The following is a 22,494-nucleotide window of genomic DNA, read 5'->3' as shown; positions in this document are numbered from 1 at the left end:
TACGTCCGCTGTGAGCGCTTGAGCAACTTGACCGACCCGACCAACACCGTGGCAAGCCCTCTTGCGCTATTCAACCTGAGCTTCAAGCTTTCAAGGGTGGGAAGCCTCATCACGACATGCCACAATAATGGGTAGATTCAGGATGGCCGTGATCATGATACACTTCAATTGCTTCAAGTCAGTCTGTTTACTTGTGTACAGCGCTTTATAACTTCTTCTCAACTACTAAGAACAGCTTTTAGGCTTTGTCGTACGCGTTCGTCCAAGCCCTTCCCTATGAGGACGACCTTGCCCATGTCCGGTACGCCCGTATCAGCCTCACCCCCCTCTTCCACCTTCATGATGTCGTACAAGTTCCGCACACCCTGCAGAACATACGTCTCGCTAGCGGTCGTCCTGAACATCCCCTTACACCGGAGGACGATCAGATCGGACGTGCCGTGCCCTGATGACTCGCCAGGGAGCTGTTGCTCCCAAAGCACACTGCGATCCATTCGTCCAGCTTCTCGTACTGAGACGGACTGAGGACCGGACAATTGACTTGCAGGCTGGATATACCGCGCAGCTCGTAATGGGTTGGGGGATGCGGATGGTCATGGTTGCTGTGATCGTGGTCGTGATCATGGCCGTCGTGCGAGGAGTGTAACGCGTGGGTGGGACCTGTATGAGAGGCCGCGACGTGTACGCTCGATACCCATGATACGTTTGAGGTCAATCTGACCTCTGACGGTCCGGTATATTGAGGCTGCGGGGTTGATACTGCGGATAACATCCTCCGTGCTTTCAACCTGACTTGTTGGCACCAAGTCAACTTTGTTGAGAGGATCACATCGGACCCAGCAATTTGCCTGTATGGTATGATTAACTTAGGTGAGACCTTGCTTCAACTTCTGGTGGCTCTCACCTCAGACTCTCGCCGATGCCCTCATCGGAATGGTCTTCCTCCATTTGCTGTATTGTGTTCCATCAGAAGAAAGGAGAGATAAGACAATATCAAGTGTCGACATACCTGTCTACCAAAGACGGCATCAACGACACATACTACGCCGTCCAGGTGGATATCTCTACCTAGACCCATAGCGAATTCCTCATTTTGCCAGAACATGGATGCGATGGGACCTATTTCACCGTCACAGATCATCCAGCTACCTGGTGATGGAAGACGTGCTTACCGGGGTCAGCCAGCCCTGTAGTCTCCAATAGGATATGATCGAATGCACCCTTCTTCTGCATAAGCCGTTCGATGGCAGCGACACCGGTATCTTTGATGCTACAGCAGAGACACCCGTTCGCCAGCTCAAGGAACTCCTCCGATTGCTCGGAGGGATCGTTAGGAGAAGAGACGTTGATTGTTTTTGCTGGTCAATGGTGTGCATGAGAATAGGCCGAGCCCGGCGTGAGTCTCGGCAAACCTTCGATGTCCTACCATCATTATTGGTGAGCTAACCTCGCCATGCAGGTGCCGTAGTTTGTGCAGCTTACAGCAGTGTCTCCGAACTCGTTCATGATGACGGCTATCCGGTAGCCATGCCGTTCGGTCAGGATCCTCCTGGGCACACCGGTCAGCAAATGGATCCGTCATATTCAGTTGAGACGTACTTTACTAGCGTAGATTTACCCGCCCCAAGGAAGCCACAGATAATGGTCAGAGGCACAGTCAGAGGCAGCTCTTTCGGCTCGGTCTTTCCTTCGACGGTGTCGTTTTCGATCAGAGTTCTACGGGGGTTAAATTGCATGTGAGCACCGCTGAGTACAAACCAGGTGCCGGAATTGCCTACGGTATTTCTTCATCGTCCGCCATGGCTTCGACAGCTCTAAATAATGCTTGCACAGACTGACTAGGAAGCGTGACGCAGAGGACAATGGGGGGCGGAGAGCGTCACAAGCGGCCGAGCCACACGAGACGCGTCCGGACCCAAAGTGGGCACGAATGAGACGCGCTGCCGTGATCATAGTCACGGTCGCGTCCTGTTTACCCCCTCTCCCTCATACCACGTTCACGTCCACACTCACTCACCATAGACGAGCGCAGTCATTCGCCATACGACATCCGCCATGGCGACCACGCCGCCGCAGATGACGGACGAGCAGATTCGCGAGATGATACAAGGCCCAGGGGACGTTGAGTGGTCGTGAGTAGTGGGCCGCATGTTGCATCCACCTCCGTCGCTTACTGCGTCGCTGCACGCCAGGTATGAGATGCGTAGGCAATGCCAGGAGATCCTCCCGGGCTTGCTACTCGGGCCCCTTCAAGCCTCGAAATCATTGCCGACCCTCCAGGAGATCGGAGTGACCCACATGTGAGTGCGCGCGATCGTACGCAACGGCGTGTAATGGTGAGAATACTCAAGCACCCCTTCCCAGAGTGTGCATCCGTGATGCCAAGGAGGCGTTCTCCGTCCGTCCCCGGTTCCAAGATCACTTCCGCTACATGGTACTCGACGTGGAGGACAGCGAGGAGCAGAACCTCATCCGGCTATTTCCTCAGTGGGTATCATACACGAATGATGTGCGGTCGCTGCCTCTGACGCGTGTAGCATATAGAGCGAAGCAATTCATAGATGAGGCAATTTCAGCGGGTGGAAGAGTGCTAGTGCATTGTAACGGTATGTATTCCTCCTGTCTAGGCTCCTGAAAGACAGACGACGTATTGACGACTGTATCAGGGGGTATCAGTCTTTCGCCCGCCTTCGTCGTAATGTATGTCATGCAGCAACACAACTTGTCCTGGGAGGACGCTCTCCACCTCGTGCAGAACAGGCGATACTGCATTTCTCCGAACGGTGGCTTCCTCACCCAGCTCAAGGTGCGTCTTGACACCGCCTGTAGAAAGGCATCGAAGCTCACAGCTGCGGCACAGGAATACGAGTCCATCTACAAGGCACGCAATGCGGTGGCCTCGTTTCCCGCATACCAGGCGGCAGCCGCGCGGCGTAAGCGCGCTGTTGAAGACGACGAAGATGGCGATGAGAGGTATGTCCGTGGATGTCCACCTGCCCAGCATCGCGATGGCTCATCGCGCCGTGCTGTACCTAGGGATGAAGAGCGCAAGCGAGCTCTCATGGACGAGGATGATGCTATGCAGACGTAATCACGTTCCTTTCATTACACAAGACCGTTACCAATTCTAGGGCAAGATGATCAATAATTTACCTGGTTCCATTGGTTGTAATGCTATGCTGTGTATGATATTGTCCGTTGCTGCCCATCGTATTGTATATCCCGCCACGAATCCTAACGACAGTCCGAGTTCGCACCCGGAGCAAGTTACAGGCTCTTGATCTTGGCCTTCTCCTTTTCCTGAAGGACTCGTTTTGCGTGTACGTCTGAAAAGCATGATCAGTCAAATGCCGAAAAACGATGAGGGTTGCCGACGAACCTTTCCGCTTCACCCATGCTTCTACGGAGATCCCAGCAAACACCACAGAAGTACCTAGCCACTGGCCCAATGTAAGCTTGTGGCTGTACACAATGACCGACAGCAGCATGGTGAACATCTTGCGAGTGAGTGTGACAGTCCTGTATAGAGCATAAGCACAGAAACAATTTGAAACCGGTTACAACACCGTACACAAGGGTTAATGAGCCGAAGTGTTGCAGTGTCTCGAAGATGAACAGCTGCCCTAGCGAACCGGTCAACGCGAACTGCAGCAAAGCCTTGACAATATCTGTGTGGGTCCTAATGAACTCCAGCGCGCCGTGCAGCTCCGTCGTCCCGCTCTCCCCGGGATGCAGCACGGGGATGTACGGCAGTGGCAGCACACACATCAACGACGTGAGGACCGTACAGAACAGGTTGATCCAGAACATCATTTGCTGTCCCGAAACCTTGTACCGCGCGAAGATCTCGTCCTGCGTCGAGTTCGTCGCGCCGTCGATGGCCAGGTTGATGAGGAGGTACCCGATGCCAATGAACTGCTTGTTCATCGGGAGGTCGCCCACGTCCGCGCTCGAGCCGTGCTTGGACTTGCCCGGCTTCTCCGCGCCGAAGCCCATAAACATCGTGATCCCGAGCGTGACCATTGCGACGACGAGGTACTTGTACGGTGCGAAGCGCCGTCGGTAGAGGAGGATGTTCATGATCATGACGGGGACGAGCTTGCAAGACTTGCCGAGCACCATTGCTGGGTAGGTGATGTAGGATAGAGCGGCGAACCCAAATGGCGCGGCGGAAGTGACGAAGATCGAGCACTGGAGGTAGCGGAGTAGGAGCGACTTCAGCGAGTAGCGGTTGTCAGGCTTCGCATGGTGAGCGTGCCCATTGGTCTTCGATGTACCGTTTGAAGCCTCCTTGACGGGGTAAGACTGCGCGACACCTAGGATCTCGGGCAAAGTCTTATGCCGTGGACTCCGTATGCGCAAGTATATGAGCGAGGATAGTACGCAGAAGGCACTCTGGCATGTGTTCATGAAGAGAGGCGCGTTGAACTTGTCAGAGGACTTGCCGTCAATGGTGTCGAAAGGTACGGATACTGGGCAAGCTACACTTGAGTTCTATTCGGAGGTGAACAGTCGTGTCACTCACGTCGTTCCTGAGCTATTGCCCACAGCTATACACGGACATCAATGCATGACCCTCTTCAAAGGTAACACAGATGCTGACCAGGAACATGGAATACACGCCAGCGACGCATATCGCAAGTCTACCGGCAGTGTTTAGTTCACAAGTATCGGCATACTCATTGACTTGTACGAGGCATACCTCAGGAATGACATGGTCGTATGAAGGAGTAACGACGCCTACGCGCCGCGGAATTCAGCGGTCGGGATGAGAGACGGAAACACCGCCGCGCCGTCGACGTGTCGCGTCCGTCACATGATGCGCGCCGACGTGGCTGGCTGGGCAAGTGGGCGCGAGTCGATCCAGATTGGTTCGATCGATCACTCATCCCTCGATCGAGATCCGGTGTCGCAACTCCCAAACTGCTCGCCTTGTTCCAGTTGTTGTACGTACTCTCGCTGCCGCACGCGTAAACGTACAAGATATTCCTGGCATAAAAAAGCACCGTGTCCAAATCAATTCCACCTTCAGAGCCATGGACGACGAAGATATCTGGCAGGAGAACCCCCAATTCGTACGCGACGCAGAATGGGACAAACTGTCGTCCGGGTTTACGAATGTACGTACGCAGGACCACTATGTGTCTGTTCACTGAGCGATTGTAACTGTGTAGGCTGGATACCGCGAAGGGATCACTGCAGGCAAAGAATCTGCCCTCCAAGCAGGCTTCGACGAGGGCTTTGCTCAAGTCGGCGCACCCATAGGACGGCAACTGGGCATCCTACGAGGCATCGCCTCCGCACTCCTATCTTTTCTCCAGGCTTCTCCCGCCACGCCTGAAAAGGCAGTGATTGTCGACGAAGTTCGCGCCATCGTCTCCCAGCTAGGGAGCATCCGCTTCCCTGACATCGCACCCCCAGACCTGGAGGCGGTGCGTCATGCGCGAGAGCATCTGGGCGACCGCAGACTCGAAGAGGCCGATGAAGCAGAGATGCCTGTCCCGGAAGAGGTACAGGAGAAGCGCTCCATCGAGAGCCTGGAGGACATGCTCGCGCAGATGGGTGGGGGCGCGGCAGAGACGGCGAAACGTCCTACCATGGACGATGTCAGCAAACTTCAAGCGCGCCTGCTTGCGATTTGCACACAGTTGGGCTTGTCACTGCAGTGGAGCTGAGGTTGCACCTGCGCTCGGGCAAACGGCAAGCATTGAGGGATCGCCGTGGCAGACTTTCACCACAAGGAACCACCGAGCAGCTGCCCCGCGATGGGTAACGTCATTGAACAAACTTTCAGCGCCGCGGTGCGCAGGTGACATATATTGTTCGTGAACAGTGCATTCCAGTGTTCGCCTCCAGATTTCCGACAACAGACTGACGGCGCATCAGACACCGGCTTGAGCTCTCGCCAGCTGTATCAGGCCACGAGGGACTCTGGTCTTCTGGAGGCATGGATTGTTGCGATGAACATAGCAGACGGGGCATCAGAGCAAGAAGTGGGGTGCAGGAGTGATTCCATTGTATGCATGGTCTACGGCCAGTCTGATGCACAAGACAGATAAATAAATCTACTTCCAAGAGATACGGATCGGGGCCCGCAAAAAGGATCGTCGACAGCGATGGATAGCAGCGCGTGTATGAAAAACACAAGACAATGAGCAAAGCTCCCTCAGCTCCAGACATCCGAGAGCATCCGGCTGCGCTCCTTCAGCAACTTAACCTCCGCCGCGCCCTCCACCTCCGCCGAGCCGCCCTTCGCCTCGCCCAATATCCTGCACAGCGTCTCCTCGACCGCCTTGCTCATGCTCCTCGCGTCACCGCAGATGTACACGTAGCCCTTCCCGTTTAGGATCGAGTCCGCGACGTGGTCGCGATCTTCCCAGAGCAGGTCCTGCACGTAGATCTTGCCGCCGTCGGGCTTGTACACCTCGCGCGAGAACGCACAGCGCATCGTGAACTTGCCGTGCAGCTCCTTCGCGTGCTCGGGCCACTCGTCCTTGTAGAGGAAGTCCTGGTCCGAACGCCGGCAGCCGAAGTAGAGGCGGATGCTGCCCCAGTCGGCGAGACCCTCTACACCGTTCTTCTCGATCGTACGACGAGCCATGGCGACACGCTCTTGCACGAAGCCGCGGAATGGTGCGACACCCTGATGATGTATTAGATTACACTCACTACTGAGGAAATGCGGTATAATCACAGTACCGGGACCGATCATGATGACAGGGCTCTTGGGGTTCGTCGGCAGCCTGAAGGTAGACCTCCGGACGTGGATGGGCGCTTTGAAGATGGTCTCCTGCTTGTACGCACTCCGCGGCCCCTCAATCGCATAGTTCGGCAACTTCGCGAGAGATGGGTTGTGCTTTGCGTCCTCAGCGAGCAGAGAGACGCTCTCGTTACCCGCGGCGAACTTGAGGTTGAGGATAAAGTTGGAGCCGACACCGTGGATCCAGCGCGTCTTGACCTTCTCGCTCTCGAGAGACTCGTACGCGAGGACGACGACGGTGACGTGGATCGAGTTCGGGTAGAGCTTGGGGCTGGACGCGATGGAGTAGTACCGGGGTTGGAGACGCGGGATGCTGGACACGATGATGTCGAAGGGGATCGCCCATGCCGTGGTGTTCTCCGGTGACGGCTCGACAGCAATGTCGTTGCCGGAAGCGAGCTGCAGGATCTCGCCGAGCTTGAGACAGCCATTCGCGACGACGTTGTTGTACTCGTCCTTGTTCGTGTTCAGCGTCTTCAGGAAAGCCTCGGCCTCAGGGTTGGGCGCGAACTTAGAAAGGACGCCGAGAATCTGACGTCCGGCGACAGCGCTAATGTCAATGTAGTGGCGTAGGACCGTGATGTACGTCGTCGGGACGGGGAATGGCACCTTGGCGAGCGCCGGGTCGAGCGACTCGATGTTGATGATCGTGTCCTTCTTCTCGTGCAGACCGAGCGCACAGAGCAGCCGGAGGACCTCGTTCTCAGCGTTGGATGGCCAGACACCGACGTGGTCGCCATGCTGGTACGTGATACCGGAACCCTCAGTGTTGAACTCCATGTGCACGCAGTTCCTCTCCGAAGGCTGCTGGAAGAGTTCCCGACCTACGGTGATAGGAGCAGGGTAGGGGTTCTTCGCATCGTGGATACCCTTGGAGCGGGTCAGAGCACGGGCAGACAATTCACCTGGACGGAGTCAGTCAGATACGAAAGAATTAAATGTCACAGACTTACCGAGGTAGACCTTCTCAGGCGGATGGGATTCGACCTCCGTAACAGCGAAGTCGGGAGTGTCACCGCCCTGGCCCTCCTCGACGTTCATCGCCTGCGCAAATGCCTCCCACATGCCATCCTTCCACTCCAGGTAGTCCTCCTCCATGCTCTTGTCGTCATCACCCTCGCCCCGCTCACCAATCCTGATCCCACCCATCTTCTCAAGATCGCGGTCGACGTTCTTCGCGATAAGGTTGTAGTGCTCGTACGTCTTGTTGCCGAGACCGAAGACGACATACTTGACACCGGGCAGCTTGTGCTCGCCGTTGCTGAACTCGAAGGACTCGTCCGAGAGGTTCTGGCAGAGCGTGACAGCGTTGTCAGTCGGCTCGCCCTCACCATAGGTAGCCACGACGAAGAAGACACAGCAGTCCTCCGGGATCTGGTCGAGTTTCTCGAAGTCGTACTCCTCGGGGTCGCATACGAGCGATGCCAGACCGAATTTCTGCTTGGCTTCCTTGGCGAGACGGATGGCGTATTCCTCTGCGGTACCAGTTTGAGAACCGTAGAAGATGACGATGCGCTTTTTCTGAAGTCAAGGTGTCAGCATACAGGGAGAATTGCGATGCACAGTCACAGCTGCGGGGCACAGCGTACATTCGTCGCAGCGTCCCCGCCCACGACCGATACTTACAGCATCCTTCATCTTCTGGACGAAATCGCGGGGGTCGCCGCCGCCTGCATTTGCGGTCTTGGGGAGCGCTATAGGCGTGGACTTGGGTTTGGAGGCGAAGAGCTGGTCCCGGAACAGGTAGACTGCTGCGAGGACCAGGCCGACGGCGAGAACAATTATGTCCGAGTTCGACGCCATGGCGGGCGACGGCGAGCGACGACGACCGGGGGAGGACTACGGGGTTGGAGTAGGGTAGGGGAGAGGGCTATGAGCGCGAATAAGCACCTGAGACCACTTTTATTCGCGCAGTCTCTCCGACAGGCGCTTCTTCTGCTGTCAATCGCGCCTCGTCAGATCCCCGAAATCGCCAGCCACGCTGTGTTCTTCGGAGCCTGCATTCCTCCTGCCCGCCCACCGCGGACGAGCAGTTCTGGCGCACACAAACTTGACACCAACTTTGCGCTTCTCTTTCCTGGCCTCAGTCAATGTGGACCGAAGCGTAGTACTCATACCACTAAACCAGTGCCAGTGAAACATCCGACTTACCAGAAACGAGCGACGCCTTACATTGATGTGTAACTCGGATGTCAGGTGAGTCGAAACAAAATCGGACACCCAATACCCCGCCTGCAGCATGTACACTACTTATCTGGTGTCAAATGTGAGTCCGGCTGTCCGAGATAGAGCGGTCTTAAATAATAAGTAGTGCCGAGTTAAGGCGTGGCTCTCTTGGTACACGCCCTTGACTCGGAAGCTTGAGGCTCGGCGCCCGCTGTTGTCATGAGTAGGTATTATATTAGACTTCATCAATATGACGAGTTGCTGTTTAGTACTCGGTGCGGCGTTCGGACAGCCCAGTCATCACGTTCAACGTTCGATGACGACGTAACTACTACTATATGTAGGCCTAGGTTCGCAATAGCGCACTCCTCCGCTGACGGTTGGAAATGTGTTGCTATATGTAACTTGGGATATTGTGCGTGGTACGTCGGTGAATGTGCGGCCAGACTAAAGTAGCTAGCCATCTCGGAACGGGCGACTACTTCACCATTCCTTCCGATCCAGAGCCGAGCATGTACAAATTCCTGTATCGCCTTCACAGGCATCGTGATAGCTCATATCGCTCGATGCAATGAGGTGTCCACAATCTCGCTGACACTGACTGTGCGTAGCAAGACATCCCGAAGGGTCTCCCAGTGCCCTTGATCAACTATCCCCGAGAGAACCCTAGCTGGAAGTAATCAGCGAAACGAGGTGCGCACCTTGGCATAGAATACACATTATTAGTGTCAAGGCGGCACGACGATGTCGCGCAAAGCTTGAACCGACAGCAACTTGACACAGAGCGCTCGCAGAGGCGTGGTGGTCATGTCGGATTGGCTACGACTTATCAACCATACCTAACAAGATTAAAGCCAATCCCAGCATTTGCGCAAAGGGCACAGTGGGAAGACATAGTAATCCGGACGCCTGTACTTATAGCATTTGCAGTTGCGGAGGAAAGCATGGAGGATCTTGGGAGGATCAGGGAGGGTGCCCTAGATTTGACGCCAGACGCGAGACACGCTCGCGCTCAATGCTCATCACGTGGAACGCGTAGCGCCAGGCAGACCGCGAAAGTGTCACTGTGGCTGGCACTCGCTGCCGCCGCCGCCGTACACTGATCCGTATTCCCGACAAGCCCGCAGGACGCGGCCAGCCACTCCCTTGAGCTCCTGCTAGCCATCTTTGTGCTTGGAAATGCTCAGGGCATCCTGCCTCAGACCAACCTTTCATCGCACCTACCTATTTACTCCCAGATTCACTCTCGTCCATCCCACATTCCGTACTCGGCTTCGACTCTCCTCCACCAGTGTCCCGCCACCTCTCCGACCATCAGAGGAGATACAACCAGACCGTTCAGAGCCTTCGAAACAAGAGCCCGAGAAGATCACGTCACCTAATGTCGATGCACTCAAGGAAGTCAGAGAGCGGGTGCAGCAATGGTCGACGCACACGGCTACGGCCGCGCGCCAGCGGATAGACCAGTACACCGCAACCCTAGCACGGTCATTCTCGCAACTCGGGAAGGAGATCAACAAGATGACGGGATACGGAGAGATCGAGGAGCTGAAGCGGCTGGTGGTGGCACAGGGTGAGCCTACAACGCGAGTGATACCGTGCCGCACCTTGACGCCGCTCTGCACGGACAGAGGCGCGGATAGAGGCAGTCCGGCGGGAAGCCCGTGAATCCAAGGAGGCGTACGACACCGCCGTTCGGCAGCGCGCCTCGTCACAGCGGGAGGTGAACGACCTCCTGCAGCGCAAGTCGACCTGGTCGGACCAGGACGTGATCCGGTTCACGGAGCTCGTGCGCAAGGACCATCTACACGAGCAGGAGGAGACGCGGGCGAAGCTCGCCGCGTCCACCGCGGAGGATGCGGTGGAGCGCGAGTTCAGCGAGCTCATGCGCGTCATCCTGAATCGCTACCACGAGGAGCAGGCGTGGTCGGACAAGATCCGCAGCGCGTCGACGTACGGCTCGCTCGCGGTCATGGGCGTGAACGTGTTTGTGTTTGTGGTGGCGATCATGTTCGTCGAACCGTGGAAGCGAAAGAGGCTTGCGCAGACGTTCGAGCGCAAGGTTGAAGAGATGTCGGCGGAGAACGCGGCGATGCTCGAGAGCAAGGCGGACGCACTGGTCAAGCGGATGGACTCCCAGGACCGGGCATTGACGCAGATCATGGAAACAGTCTACTACTCAACTCAGCCGCCTGAAGTGGTGTCAACGGTAGTTGCGGAAGCGGCTGACGCAGGTGGACGTGCAGTGGGACGGACTCGGATTCTACACGTACTGACTTCTGATCGAGCCATTGCCCTTGCAATCGCGTCAAGTGCGGCGGTCGCAGGCGTTGTAGGTTGGCTAGCTCGCACCTGGTACGGCTAGCAGCGATGTATCTAGAGAAGAAGCTACTAATGACTGTACTGCTTCACTACTGTCAGTGAGGACAAGGCTATTATCCCAAGGTCAGTGTGTCCGAACCCCTCTTGGCGTGCCATGAGCTTCTAGCCGTCAATATCGCGAGCATGGCTGGATCAAGACGCATGGCCATCGCGCCGGACTCAAGGACACACCATCTGGAAAAACAACAGGTTCGTCCCCCAAGGGTCCCTCATCAATGCAGCTAGATGCGTGGAAAGCATGAAGCTCGTACATGCATTTAATTGTCGTGATGAAGGCCAGAAAAAGCACTCACTGGAGGGTTTCTTCCCGGTTCAAGCCTGCGTCCAGACTACTGCGATCTATGTCGCCGCTAAGATGGGTCCAGGCAGCTATGATACGAGGTAAACTTGAAGAGAGCTTGCGAGCTAGGACGAACGAAGCTGACCAGTGGAGAGAGCGTGCAAGGAGTTATAGGGTCCGCACTTGTCATCAGAAAGACTGGACTGAACTTGCAGCAGTGTATATGATCAGCCAAGGGTCGCACATCGTCTGGGGAGGTGCGTGACAGGCCGAAGACGAGAGTGCGTGTGCCCAAGTTCGAGACAATGTACAGCAGTGGAAAGCAGCTTCCAGTCATAACAGGTCATCAGAAGCTCTTCGCGAGAGCACAATTAAGAAACGTTCGGGGAAGACAAGTCAATTCGTCGAAGACGCGAGTATGTATGCCCAATATCGAGAAGGGGTAAAGCACCTGTAAGTAAGCAGTTTCAGTCATGCCAAGCTGCCGAAGAATCTGAGCGAGATCATCATGGTCAAAAGAGAAACTGACTTGTGAGCAGAAAGAGAAAGAAGCGCATCCCATATACTGTACCCGGCACGAGAGGCTCACAGTGACACAGTGATTTCAGTGAAGGCGCGATCTCCAAACCAACTGCACCTTCACTTGACGGTCTGCCTCTTGAGCGGGGTCCCGGTTTGCCTCAAGTCACTTCTGTCAAAGCATCAAAGAAGCAATTGCTTTCGCTGCGACTCGAGTGACTCAGTCCGGCAGTCTTAAGTAGCTGGATGCTTTATGACGGTACATAAATATATCGACGCGCCTAATTTGTGTGCGCTTGCGGCATGTAGTCTTTCCCAGTACTTAGGATAATTCCCGCAAGGCACGGAATCTAGAGGCAAAGTCGAACATTGACAACGGCGTGGACCGAATCCGCACGGCTTGAATTATGGGCGCTCGACCTCTGTATGACGTAAGGCCATGAATGACACGAGCGATCGGCTTCGGGCGCTTGCCTCATGGGAGGCCGATGTGCAAGGGAGGCCATCCACTCCCTTCTCCGTACCCATTCCTGAACGCCTCTGCCCACCAGGACGGACACAGACTAGTCTCATCTTGCTTTGACTAGTTACTTCCAGACATGAGGGTCGTCGCGACGTTCCACCAGCCATCCTCCGTCGTGTCCTCGGCGAAATGCAATCTAACAGCCACCCAGGAATTCCTTGTGGTTGGGAAGACAAACAGAATTGAGTATTCTCGCTGCAAACTGACGGGTTGCGCAAGGAGTGTAGTCTTGAAATATGGGGCAGAGTGGTGTCTGTCAAAGCTCTGCCGGTGAGGTCCAGTGCACCTTCAGACTACCAGACAAAGCTAATGCGCGGAATGTAGACCGGAGATGCGTCCAAGATCCTCGTCCTTACAGATCATCCGGACCCTAGACTGATGGTCCTAGAATACACAACTGAAGAAGAAGGGAAGCCCAGCCTTGTCAGTAAGGATCATGTCGAGCTGCATGATCGCTACGCTCGTCCGGCCGAGTTCGTTACGGACGTGCTCGTGGATCCCTCAGGACGAATCGCTGTAGTCCATTGCTACACCGGCAAGCTAAAGCTCGTCGAATTCAAGCATGGAAAGAAACCACAAGCGATAGACGTCTCGTGCGTTCGTCCCATCTATCCTTCGCCCTCACTGACGTCCTCTGCCTCAGCATCCCAGAACTCTACATCGTCGCTCTCACGTTCCTGCACACAGAGGCAGACACATACGCACTCGGCATCCTGCACTTTAACTACCAACAACAACTCCAGCTTCTTTCCCGTGACATCGACCTCGACAACTTCGAACTCTCGCCCACCCCCTCCGTGATCATCCGTTCGTCCATCCTCCCCTCTTCCACCTTCCCGGAGACAGATACCCCGCCCCTACTCGTTCCCGTTCCTCCATACACCTCTCCCGAGGTCGACGACGACGACTATGACGACGACGAGGAGAGCCGCCGGAGCCACCGCGGCGGCGTGCTGGTGCTCGGCGGGCGCAAAATTCTGTTCGTGGAGAACGAGAGCCGCGAGCAGCAGGAGGTGAAGCGAGGGAAGCAGCGGCGCGTGAACGAGCGCCTCTCGAACGGGGACTCGAAGCAGATGCTGAAGGCGAAGGAGAAAGAGAAGGAGCGCGATTCGAGGAAGGTGAAGCCGCGCCTACGGGTGAACTGGCCGTGGAGCGAGATCGCAACGTGAGGATAGTTCCCTCCTCGTCCTACACTGGGATGTTCAATGTTCCTTAATATAGATGCTGCTCCCTAGGCGAAGACAGGCGACGGTTCCTCATCGGCGACGCCTACGGCAGACTCGCTATGCTCGCCTTCACCGACCCGCTCTCCCTCATCCTCCTCCCGCTCGGCACGACGTCCCCCGCGACGACACTCACGTACCTCACCTCCCAGGTTCTCTATCTAGGTTCGCACTTTGGCGAGCCCCAGCTCCTCCGCGTCTCGCCCACACCCATCGCGGACCTCGACGCGGACACGCTACCGATGCCGAAGGGCATCGCGACGGTGGAGCCGTCTGCGCTAAGTGGTTCGGGGTCGTCGGCGAAGGGGAAGGGCAGGGCGGATCGGGAGTGGGACTTGGGCGCGAGGGAGGGGAAGGACGGAAAGGTCGTCAGCACGAAGGGGAGCTATGTGGAGGTTGTCGAGCGGTGGGAGAATGTCGCGCCGATTGTGGACGCAGCGATGGCCGACCTGGAAGGCAGTGGGCAGGTATGTATACCAATCAATGGGTGCATGGAGAATGCAAGACTGACACTCGCTATGCGATGCGCGTAGCCCCAGATCATTACTTGCTCAGGAGGTCGAAACAGCGGCTCGTTGAAGGTCATCAGAACAGGCGCGGATTTCCAGGAGAGGGCGGTAGTCGAAGGCCTGGCGAACGTCGCCAACATCTGGCCTGTCAGGTCTCGCTTCGGGGATACGTGAGCACATCCACGTCGCGTCCGTATACAAATCCTCATCTCAACGCTCACCGAAACCCACACAGCGTCGACAGCCACATCATCGCGTCCACCCTTGAGGAGACGTACGTCTTCCGCATCGACGGCGCTGACTCCCTCACACGGCTCGACCCCGGCACAGACGGGCTCCTCGCGTCCGTCCCCACACTTGCGGTCAAGAACGTCCCGCGGCGGACGGCCGCGAGCGGCAAGTCCGCGTACGTCGACTCGTCGCTCGTCGTGCAGATCACGCCTCAGAAGGTGCGCCTTGTCGAGTACGATCCCGCGCTCGGGCAGTTCTCGCTCGTGAGCGAGGGGTGGGACGCACAGAAGGAGGGGCGGAGCGTCGTCGCGGCGGACTTGAATGCGAGCCAGATTGTGTTGGGTTTGGGCAGGGGTCGCCTGGCGCTGTGTAATTTGAGTGACAGCAAGCAGTTCCAGATACTCAAGTACGCTTGATGCCGTCCTTCGTACTGCTCGTCCGTGTAAACTAACGTTGTAACAGGCATCGAGATTTCGCCGACGCAACGTACGGTCCGCTCGAGATCGCCGCGGTGTCGTGTGCGCCCTTCGACCCGACCAAGAATTACGCGACCACGATCGCGGTCTCCTTCTGGGGCACAAACCGCGTCGCGCTCCTCTCGCCTGCCTCGGCGGAATCGTACCTCGGCACGATCTGCGAGGTCTCCCTCCCGTCCCTGCCGCGCTCGCTGCTCCTGCACAACTTCGGGGCGGGGCGGAACAAGAAGGAAACGGACTTTCGCCCGCACGTCCTCGCGGGCCTTGCGGACGGGAGCGTCGTGTCGTTCAGTGTCAAGGAGAAGGAGGGCGAGATGGGCGACAAGAAGTTGTTCTCGTTGGGCGCCGCGCCTGTGGCGTTCACGACGTGTGTTGTGGACGGGCGGAGAGCGGTATTTGCGAGCGGGAGCAGGGCGAGTGTTCTGTACTGGGACCGGCAGAGGCTGCACCAGTCGCCTGTCATGCTCAAGGTGGGGCCTATCGCTGTCTCGGCCTCTTTTGACTCGAGCTCAAGTGTTGCGTTCACTGTAGGAGCCGGTGGTTGCGGCGAGTCTCAACGCGCCTGCTTACCCGTCTTGTCTCGTGCTCGGCACGCCGTCTTCGTTGCTCATTGGCAACGTGCGCGGTGTGGACAAGATGCAGATCAAGACCGTCAGTGTGTACTTCACTCTCCTAGGGGTTAAATTGACACTGTTGTAGGTGCCTTTGGGTCTGGAGAACCCGCGAAGAATATCGCATCACGCAAAACTAGAGCATTTGTCGTTGCATGCACTCGGACGACACCCCCGCGTGTCGGTGATGCAGAAGACAGGATCAGTTCTCTAAAGGTCCTTGATGATATACGTTCAATCGTAAGCCACCGCCTTTACATGACGTATGCGATGGTCATTCAAATCGTTTTAACAGCGTTGGCATCGTTCACTTGCGAGCCAGGTGAGGAGATCACGTCAACATTGGCGCTATCAGGAGCAGACGAGCATCCAAGTCCATGTTCAATCTGTATCGGTACCGTCGAGTTTCAGGTTGACGAGCGCGAGCCATCTGCGGGTCGTATCATCCTGTTCTCGCTGGACTCGAGCGCAGGCTCCGCCTACACGCTCAGGATGCTGGCTTCGCACGACGTAAGCGGATGTGTCTACCAGCTGGTCAACATCAAGGGCATGATTGCCGCTGCTGTCAACACTTCGGTACGTGATCTCAATACGCTATATAAGACATCAATCTCATGGTATCCCGTAGGTGATGCTGTTCAAGACCGAGACTGTGAACGAGTCGACCCTTCAACTGCGCAAGGTGTCTGAGTGGAACCACAACTACATCGTCACCAGTCTTGTCTGCAAAGACCGAACCCTCGTCGTGGGGGATGCTATCAGCTCGGTCTCAATGCTGAGCATCGACGGCAGTGGCCAACTCAAATGCAACGCGCGGGACTACGCACCTCTGTGGCCAGTCGCAATTGAGACCATCGGTAATGGTGGTGTCATTGGAGCCAACGTGAGTTTACCTCGACTTGCTGTGCAACGTTGCCTCACTCGCTGTCACATCATTAGAGTGATTGCAATCTCTTCACCTTTGCGAGATCTAACGACCGTTTGACGTTGGAGAGGGACGGAAGCTACCACATCGGAGACGTCGTCAACAAGTTCATTCCAGGTATGCACTGTCTTCCAAGAGCCGCAACGCGTGCTCATCTACGGAACAGGTGGTCTTGGCTCCGCTGACCTCACGAACAAACTGCTCGAGTCCAAACTCGTCTTCTTCACATCGACAGGGCGCATTGGCGTCGTGCTCGAGATGAGTGATGAGGTCTCCCTCCATATGACTGCGTTGCAGCGCAACATGGCGAAACATGTCATCGGGTCTGGCAATACCTTCCATGCGAGGTATGTTATACATGTCTGTCCATAATTCGGCACTCACGCTTATTGTTTCTGCTCTAGATGGCGAGCACCCGCAAATTCGAGGGGCCACACCGACGCAGAGGCAGCGTTCGGCTTCCTCGACGGAGACTTTTTGGAGCACTTCCTCTCGATTCCAGATTCATACAAGTTCCTCAAAGGCGACAACGAAGCCGAGCGGATATCCCTTCCTAGTGCTCAAATTCAAGATGTATTGGAAAAGCTACAGAGCTTACATTGAGTAGCCTACGGGGATGTATCCTGGTGTGTCCGAGTGAGAGATGTATGTGAATGGGTCGTGACGGGTCGTGACAAGGACTAGATGCTACGAGACAGCAGATCTGTATAAATAGCAATATGCCTTGGGTATTATGTACTACTAACGAGAATAGAAGAACGAGGTGAGGAAGGATACTGGAACCGAGGCAAAGGGCTCGATATCGTCTTCCAATTCGCGAGGAGCGAAAAAGAATCCACAAAGCAAACAAGGTAACTGTGAAGACATCCATGAGCTCAGACTGTATCGCAAGGTGTGGGAGATCCTCACCTGAGAATAAGGATACTTCCACGGTGATAGTTGCTCTTGGCTTCGATATACGTGTAAGTGAGGAGGAAGACTGACAGAATGATCACAATGACATCCCAGCGAGGGAAAACCATCCTATAGTGTGCCAGAATCAGCCTCGCGTACTGATGCTCAGAAGTGAGGCAAGACATACGTGAAGGTATCGCAATAGCTCCCATTTTCTCCGGGGCATACCAGGCAGAGAACGCGACCATAGCAGGGATCTGGAGTAGACAGACTTGCAGGGCATAGGCAGAGCCGATCTCCATGCTTCGAGTATGTCAGCATGCTGTCTAGACAGTGCACGAAGTCCGCACTCACCTCAGCGAGATGTTGCCGTTGATAGCGAACGAGATGGCGTTCATGAACTCGGTGGTGTTCGGTACCAGGGCGAAGAGTGTCACACCGAGGAACTTCTCGTCGATACCGGACCCCTCGAGGACGACATCGACAACGTCCACCAGCAATTCTAAGATGCCGGTCAGCTCAGAGATTCTGATGAGCAGTGTACGCCAACTTACCTGCGATGATAGCGTACAGAGCCGTGCACCCAAGCAACACGCTCGCACTAGTCGTGCGGCTCCAAGACGGGGCATCATGACCACCATGCCCCCCTGCTGCCTCCGCTTCCGCAGCCGACAACCGTGCCCTAGCTGGCGACCGCGCATACTCGTGCTGGTGCCTCAGGGCACTCACCGTAGCGACAGCAACGGCTCTGGTGAAGTCGTCAGTAGTGATGTTCTCCGGGAGCGCGTCGGGTGGAAGCCGGTGTCCTTCATGACGTCGTCGACGCTCTCCATCATCGGTGCCAGGCTCTGCTCGGCGGCACCTGTCCGGGCACGTACGATACTCGGCGCGCTGAAGTCGAAGGCGGGACAGTCGCGCTGGCCGACGACGACGATCCCGCATGGCCGTGAGCAGGTACGTTCAACACGGATGCCGTAGGGGTCTGGTTTCGCGAGTCTACGCCGTCGATGGTGATGTTGACTGCGCTCGACTTATGCGACAGACTGTGGGACGGCCGCGTCGCGCTGTTGAGAGCTGAGGGGACGAGCCGGTGGTAGAGTGACGTGCGCTGTTGGCCGCCTGCCATCTCAGCAGAGTGCAGGAGTTGCTGGGGGTTCTGCCAGATCTGACTGGCGTGCGTCCGCAGCGAGAACCACAGACCAATGAGGTAAGACTGGGCGACACTGAGGTCAGCATGCCACCAGCGATCAATGTTTGCAGCACTTACCAGAAGCAGAGTGCCGGCACAGAAGTACATCAGCGTCTTCACCGTTGACTGGTAGAAGGGGTCGTCGACAGGGTCCGGATACTTGTAGTAGCAATGCTGGCAAACCCACGGTCCAGATGATCCCTCGGGCGGGCAGCCCTCGCATACCAATTGGAACTAGCCGGCTATGAGATCAAAAGCGCATGGAATGACGACAAATCGAACTTACGTTCCCATATGTCTGGTAGAAGAGCGTCGGCGCGAGGGTACCGATGATAGCCATGATCAACAGCATACTCGTAACCCCCGCGCTCTTGGAGTTGAACCTCTGTTCCTTCGTCCGCAGAGCAGCCCCACACATACTCGATCCAGGCATGAGCAGCACCCCCGCGAGGATACTCCCAATGATGGACCCCTCGACGAGGTGTCCTTTGCCCTGCGTGAGCGCGATACAATAGAGGAGATCTCAATGATGGAGCCGAACGTAGCGTTGATGACCGCCCCCATGCCGATGGATGACTGCGCCGAGATGGACGCGACGCCATGCCGATGAAGTACGACAGCGGGATGACGCTCGCGAGACTCAGCAGGAAGATCAACGGGCGCGACGTCAGGAAGGCGAGCACCGCGGGGACGTGGATGCCCGCGTTCTCGCGCCGCTCCGCTATCTTCAACAAGACGAAGCCGTCGAAGATGACGAAGAACACGATGGGCATCAGGTTGACGAATAGATGTTCACGCCGCCGACGGTGTACTTGTAGTACTTCCACCCAAATGCCCTGTACGTGCACAGGAGTACGGTCGACGTGGGCGAGCCGAAGGGTGCAATTTGGCCCGCGGCCAACCTGGCAGGCTTGAACGATACGGCGGGTTCTGCGGAGGTAGCGTTATCATCGCCCTCTGGCTGCTCGGCCACAGCTACGACGGGGGCGGCGCAGAAGCGAATGTGCGTCGGCTGCTCGACAAGGTACTTCACCAACTGCCAGTTCAAGCGTGCCATCGGTATCGCGAAGATGCTGCCCCAGCAGATGACGGAGACCAGCAGCATGAGGGGCGCGATGACACATACGAAGATGACCCTGAAGAGTGTCCTCCCAAGGAAGTCGCCGTGCTTGCCTTCGGACACTCCGATTGAGTATGCCACTGGCTGCGCCCTGGGTGCGGAGCCCGTCGCGCCGTATGACTTGGACGGCTTCAACCGCGGCGCGCTTCGGTGACCTAGGAGCGCAGTCGCACTAGTGGGCTGAAGGCCCTGCGTATCGTTCCAGGACGCAGATTGCGGATGTTGCGCAGTAGAGTTGGCCGATGTAGGTGCGATGTCCCGGGAGTAATGGTGTCGTGGCTGGCGTCAGATGAATGCCCGGTCGGCGTAGATTCCACATCGCTCGCGGTCGAAGAACGCTCCTCGTCTTCCTCGTCAGGATGCTCAAGGATGGTATCAGGACGGTTCCCTTCACCGTTTGATAGCACGGAGGCGAGGTCGCCTTCGACGTACTTGCCGAATGGCCAGGCGATGTACCAGCCCAAGCCAAACATCAGCGTAGCATATTGCCTGCCGCCCCTGGGCACGAAATAGAGCAGGCCGGATGTGATGAAGCAAGATAAGGCGAGCCACCAACCGAACAGGAGTGTCCAGAGGATGTTGCCCGGGAGCAGATGTCGCTCCGCCTGGGCCGAAGGGACTGAGTGCAACTCCTGGTCAGCGTAGCGCGTCACCGATCGCGACTTCTTGTACAACGCGGGTTTCCAGATGGGCAGGCCAAAGGGGTGCTCGACGTTGATGAGGGACTGACGATCCTTCAGTGTTATCGGGTCGTCTTCGCGCTCCTCGTCTGCGTCTGCACCCTCGTCCGCCTCCTCCTCGCCACCCTCCTCCGCGATGCCGACGCTGCCGGTGTCCTCGTCCTCGTCTTCTTCGCTCAGCATCCCTGGGTCCTCACCCATGGCTCTCGCAGTAGCGTGCGAGCTGGTGAGACTCGTGCTCCGGACGGGCCGTCTTCTCGAAGTGACAGACGCGTTGCGCATCGTGTGTTTGTTTCGTTTGGGAGTCGGGGATACTGGCCGGGGAGCTTCTGGGAAGTAGGACGTGCCCTGATGGTGGTGTCGAGGGGTGTCCGGCACGGACCACTGCGACGAACGACTGACGCTGCGGTGCAAGGGGAGACGGTGTGCGAACGCGGAGGTCGCGGGCGTCGTACCTGGCGTCACGGGCGAGCTATTGATACCCTCGCCTTCCTGATCCGGTACGCTGGACATGGTTCACACTGACAGCTGCGGACGCGTTTCACGCGTGCGCTGCAGCGGGGCAGAGCGACGAAAGGGGAAGAGAGTAGGAGAGTCGCTGTGGCGATTGAGATAAACGTACTGACCGCGGCGACGGCGACCCTCCGGCAAGTCGTCGAGACTCTCCTTTGATCACGGGACCGCCCAGTACGATCCCACTGATGCCCTGGAAAGGCTATGACGCTCGTCCGAGTCGCCGAGTCCTCAGAAAGCTACATAGCCTTCTGCCTGGACCTTCCTGCGATGTTTCGGCTCAGGTTCGCTCACTGTTCGCTGCTCACTGCAGCAATGCGACAGCTGTGTCAACTGTTCGGGATATGTGACTACGACTTCTGAGTCCCTGGCCATACAACTTACGAGTTGCAGGCACCCGGGTACGGAGTCACGGAGTAATACAAGAATAGTACCTTACAACAGGCTACCTCCCTGGGGACCTAGACCAGGGCTCAAAACGTACAGGCGGACGTCAATAAGCATATCCACGATTTTCATGGACAACGCCTTGACAAATCGGTCACTGCGCAGTGCTATACCTGTCTAGACAACTCGAGTGTCTAAACTCTATAGATCTAAGGGGGGTACTGTACATTATACAGCCGAATTACAGACGAGCACGGATCTTCTCTGCCAGTACCTTTGCTTCTTCATCATCAAGCTCGTCGCGAGACTCGGTTTCCATCTTGTGCATTTCCTTCTGGGTGAGCGGCTTAACGACGTGGTCCACCTTAGCTGTATCCGAGGTGGGTTCCGACGATCCTGGCCTCGGTGCGGGTATTATATGGTAATGAACCTTCAGGCAGAACTCAGCGAAGGTTATATGAAGTGGAGAAGGCAGGAAATACGTGTGGAACTGCTTGCGCGTATTCTTGATTACAGACAACGTTCAGAGCCGTGTTCTGCAATGCTAGCGGTAAGTGGTGTCAGCGAAATGCACGTCGCTCTATCGCCTATCGCGCAACGGTCGAGCATCTACCTTCAGTCATAGCACGCGCAACCGTCGAGACCGCCATCCCGACGGCGGCTGCAGACTCCGGAGGCAGCTCCGAGACGCGAGCGTAGTGAGTCTTTGGAACCACCAGCGCGTGTCCGGGGCGGAGAGGGAGGATATCTACAAGAGGATGAGCGAGCTCGTACAAGTTGGTCGGCGATTCATACCTAAGAATGAAGTGACGAGGTCATTCTCATAGAGAAGGAAAGCTTGAGCGTCCCCGCGAATAATGCGACAGAAAGGACAGTCAGGATCAGCTTTCCAGGCTTCTGCCACAGGTCTGTCCGTGTGAGCCTTGATGATGAAGGAAGTCATCTAGCGCGAGTCTCTGGTGACCTATGTGAGACAGGGGAGGGCAGTACTGGCAGAGGTGACAGACTTGCTTTACACACACACCATGGATTCGCAGAGAACGTAGCGTTGTGCTGTGAGTGTGGGATCAACAATATGGATTGAGAAACGACGTGCAGAGGGTGAG

General features: G+C 56.5%; 10 protein-coding genes across 10 annotated transcripts; 4 read left to right on the top strand and 6 right to left on the bottom strand.

Moving 5' to 3' along the window:
- Positions 1–77: 77 nt before the first annotated feature.
- Positions 78–1,886, bottom strand: B0H18DRAFT_973046 (CobW domain-containing protein). Its single transcript, XM_048043903.1, has 10 exons — positions 1,779–1,886; positions 1,600–1,716; positions 1,483–1,549; positions 1,173–1,317; positions 1,010–1,119; positions 905–951; positions 813–848; positions 686–792; positions 485–660; positions 78–464 (listed from the first exon to the last, which is right to left on the bottom strand). The coding sequence occupies exons 1-10, from the start codon at positions 1,799–1,801 to the stop codon at positions 219–221; spliced, it is 1,074 nt and encodes a 357-aa protein (XP_047899615.1). The 5' UTR covers positions 1,802–1,886; the 3' UTR covers positions 78–218.
- A 169-nt stretch (positions 1,887–2,055) lies between these two features.
- On the top strand, positions 2,056–3,091 carry B0H18DRAFT_868035 (protein-tyrosine phosphatase-like protein; the record flags this gene model as incomplete). The annotated part of the gene is made up of 6 exons (XM_048039914.1): positions 2,056–2,132; positions 2,193–2,300; positions 2,365–2,487; positions 2,545–2,606; positions 2,667–2,806; positions 2,861–3,091. The coding sequence occupies 6 exons, from the start codon at positions 2,056–2,058 to the stop codon at positions 3,089–3,091; spliced, it is 741 nt and encodes a 246-aa protein (XP_047899614.1).
- Positions 3,092–3,267: 176 nt separating this feature from the next.
- On the bottom strand, positions 3,268–4,716 carry B0H18DRAFT_1113670 (UAA transporter; the record flags this gene model as incomplete). Its single annotated transcript, XM_048032986.1, has 6 exons — positions 3,268–3,326; positions 3,380–3,519; positions 3,572–4,472; positions 4,526–4,550; positions 4,604–4,643; positions 4,703–4,716. 6 exons carry the CDS (start codon positions 4,714–4,716, stop codon positions 3,268–3,270), a joined length of 1,179 nt encoding a protein of 392 aa, XP_047899613.1.
- A 320-nt stretch (positions 4,717–5,036) lies between these two features.
- Positions 5,037–5,675, top strand: B0H18DRAFT_1113669 (uncharacterized protein; the record flags this gene model as incomplete). The annotated part of the gene is made up of 2 exons (XM_048032985.1): positions 5,037–5,120; positions 5,175–5,675. 2 exons carry the CDS (start codon positions 5,037–5,039, stop codon positions 5,673–5,675), a joined length of 585 nt encoding a protein of 194 aa, XP_047899612.1.
- Positions 5,676–5,694: 19 nt separating this feature from the next.
- On the bottom strand, positions 5,695–6,361 carry B0H18DRAFT_318084 (uncharacterized protein). Its single transcript, XM_048037541.1, has one exon. The coding sequence runs from the start codon at positions 6,178–6,180 to the stop codon at positions 5,791–5,793; it is 390 nt and encodes a 129-aa protein (XP_047899611.1). The 5' UTR covers positions 6,181–6,361; the 3' UTR covers positions 5,695–5,790.
- Positions 5,990–8,641, bottom strand: B0H18DRAFT_973027 (cytochrome P450 oxidoreductase). The gene is made up of 3 exons (XM_048043902.1): positions 8,387–8,641; positions 7,714–8,281; positions 5,990–7,665 (listed from the first exon to the last, which is right to left on the bottom strand). Exons 1-3 carry the CDS (start codon positions 8,561–8,563, stop codon positions 6,167–6,169), a joined length of 2,244 nt encoding a protein of 747 aa, XP_047899610.1. The 5' UTR covers positions 8,564–8,641; the 3' UTR covers positions 5,990–6,166.
- Positions 8,642–10,014: 1,373 nt separating this feature from the next.
- Positions 10,015–11,337, top strand: B0H18DRAFT_973023 (Mdm33 family-domain-containing protein). The gene is made up of 2 exons (XM_048043901.1): positions 10,015–10,499; positions 10,558–11,337. Exons 1-2 carry the CDS (start codon positions 10,106–10,108, stop codon positions 11,289–11,291), a joined length of 1,128 nt encoding a protein of 375 aa, XP_047899609.1. The 5' UTR covers positions 10,015–10,105; the 3' UTR covers positions 11,292–11,337.
- A 1,369-nt stretch (positions 11,338–12,706) lies between these two features.
- Positions 12,707–17,208, top strand: B0H18DRAFT_1081913 (mono-functional DNA-alkylating methyl methanesulfonate N-term-domain-containing protein; the record flags this gene model as incomplete). Its single annotated transcript, XM_048031458.1, has 14 exons — positions 12,707–12,816; positions 12,858–12,900; positions 12,955–13,223; positions 13,274–13,795; positions 13,852–14,320; positions 14,387–14,532; positions 14,598–14,999; positions 15,056–15,539; positions 15,601–15,724; positions 15,769–16,256; positions 16,309–16,563; positions 16,620–16,722; positions 16,772–16,952; positions 17,010–17,208. The coding sequence occupies 14 exons, from the start codon at positions 12,707–12,709 to the stop codon at positions 17,206–17,208; spliced, it is 3,795 nt and encodes a 1,264-aa protein (XP_047899608.1).
- Positions 17,209–17,514: 306 nt separating this feature from the next.
- Positions 17,515–21,001, bottom strand: B0H18DRAFT_1206628 (uncharacterized protein; the record flags this gene model as incomplete). Its single annotated transcript, XM_048036180.1, has 10 exons — positions 17,515–17,628; positions 17,687–17,802; positions 17,854–18,001; positions 18,054–18,247; positions 18,378–18,712; positions 18,767–18,922; positions 18,975–19,174; positions 19,230–19,413; positions 19,485–19,928; positions 19,982–21,001. 10 exons carry the CDS (start codon positions 20,999–21,001, stop codon positions 17,597–17,599), a joined length of 2,829 nt encoding a protein of 942 aa, XP_047899607.1. The 3' UTR covers positions 17,515–17,596.
- A 223-nt stretch (positions 21,002–21,224) lies between these two features.
- Positions 21,225–22,481, bottom strand: B0H18DRAFT_973013 (HIT-like protein). Its single transcript, XM_048043900.1, has 5 exons — positions 22,184–22,481; positions 22,002–22,136; positions 21,871–21,932; positions 21,467–21,818; positions 21,225–21,402 (listed from the first exon to the last, which is right to left on the bottom strand). Exons 1-4 carry the CDS (start codon positions 22,329–22,331, stop codon positions 21,630–21,632), a joined length of 534 nt encoding a protein of 177 aa, XP_047899606.1. The 5' UTR covers positions 22,332–22,481; the 3' UTR covers positions 21,225–21,402; positions 21,467–21,629.
- Positions 22,482–22,494: the final 13 nt, after the last annotated feature.

Source organism: Fomitopsis serialis, assembly GCF_022376445.1.
Source record: "Fomitopsis serialis strain Sig1Antser10 chromosome Unknown B0H18scaffold_3, whole genome shotgun sequence".
Taxonomy (NCBI): Eukaryota; Fungi; Basidiomycota; class Agaricomycetes; order Polyporales; family Fomitopsidaceae; genus Fomitopsis; species Fomitopsis serialis.
Note: the sequence above shows the minus strand (reverse complement) of the source record. Positions and strands in the feature narration are given on the sequence as shown.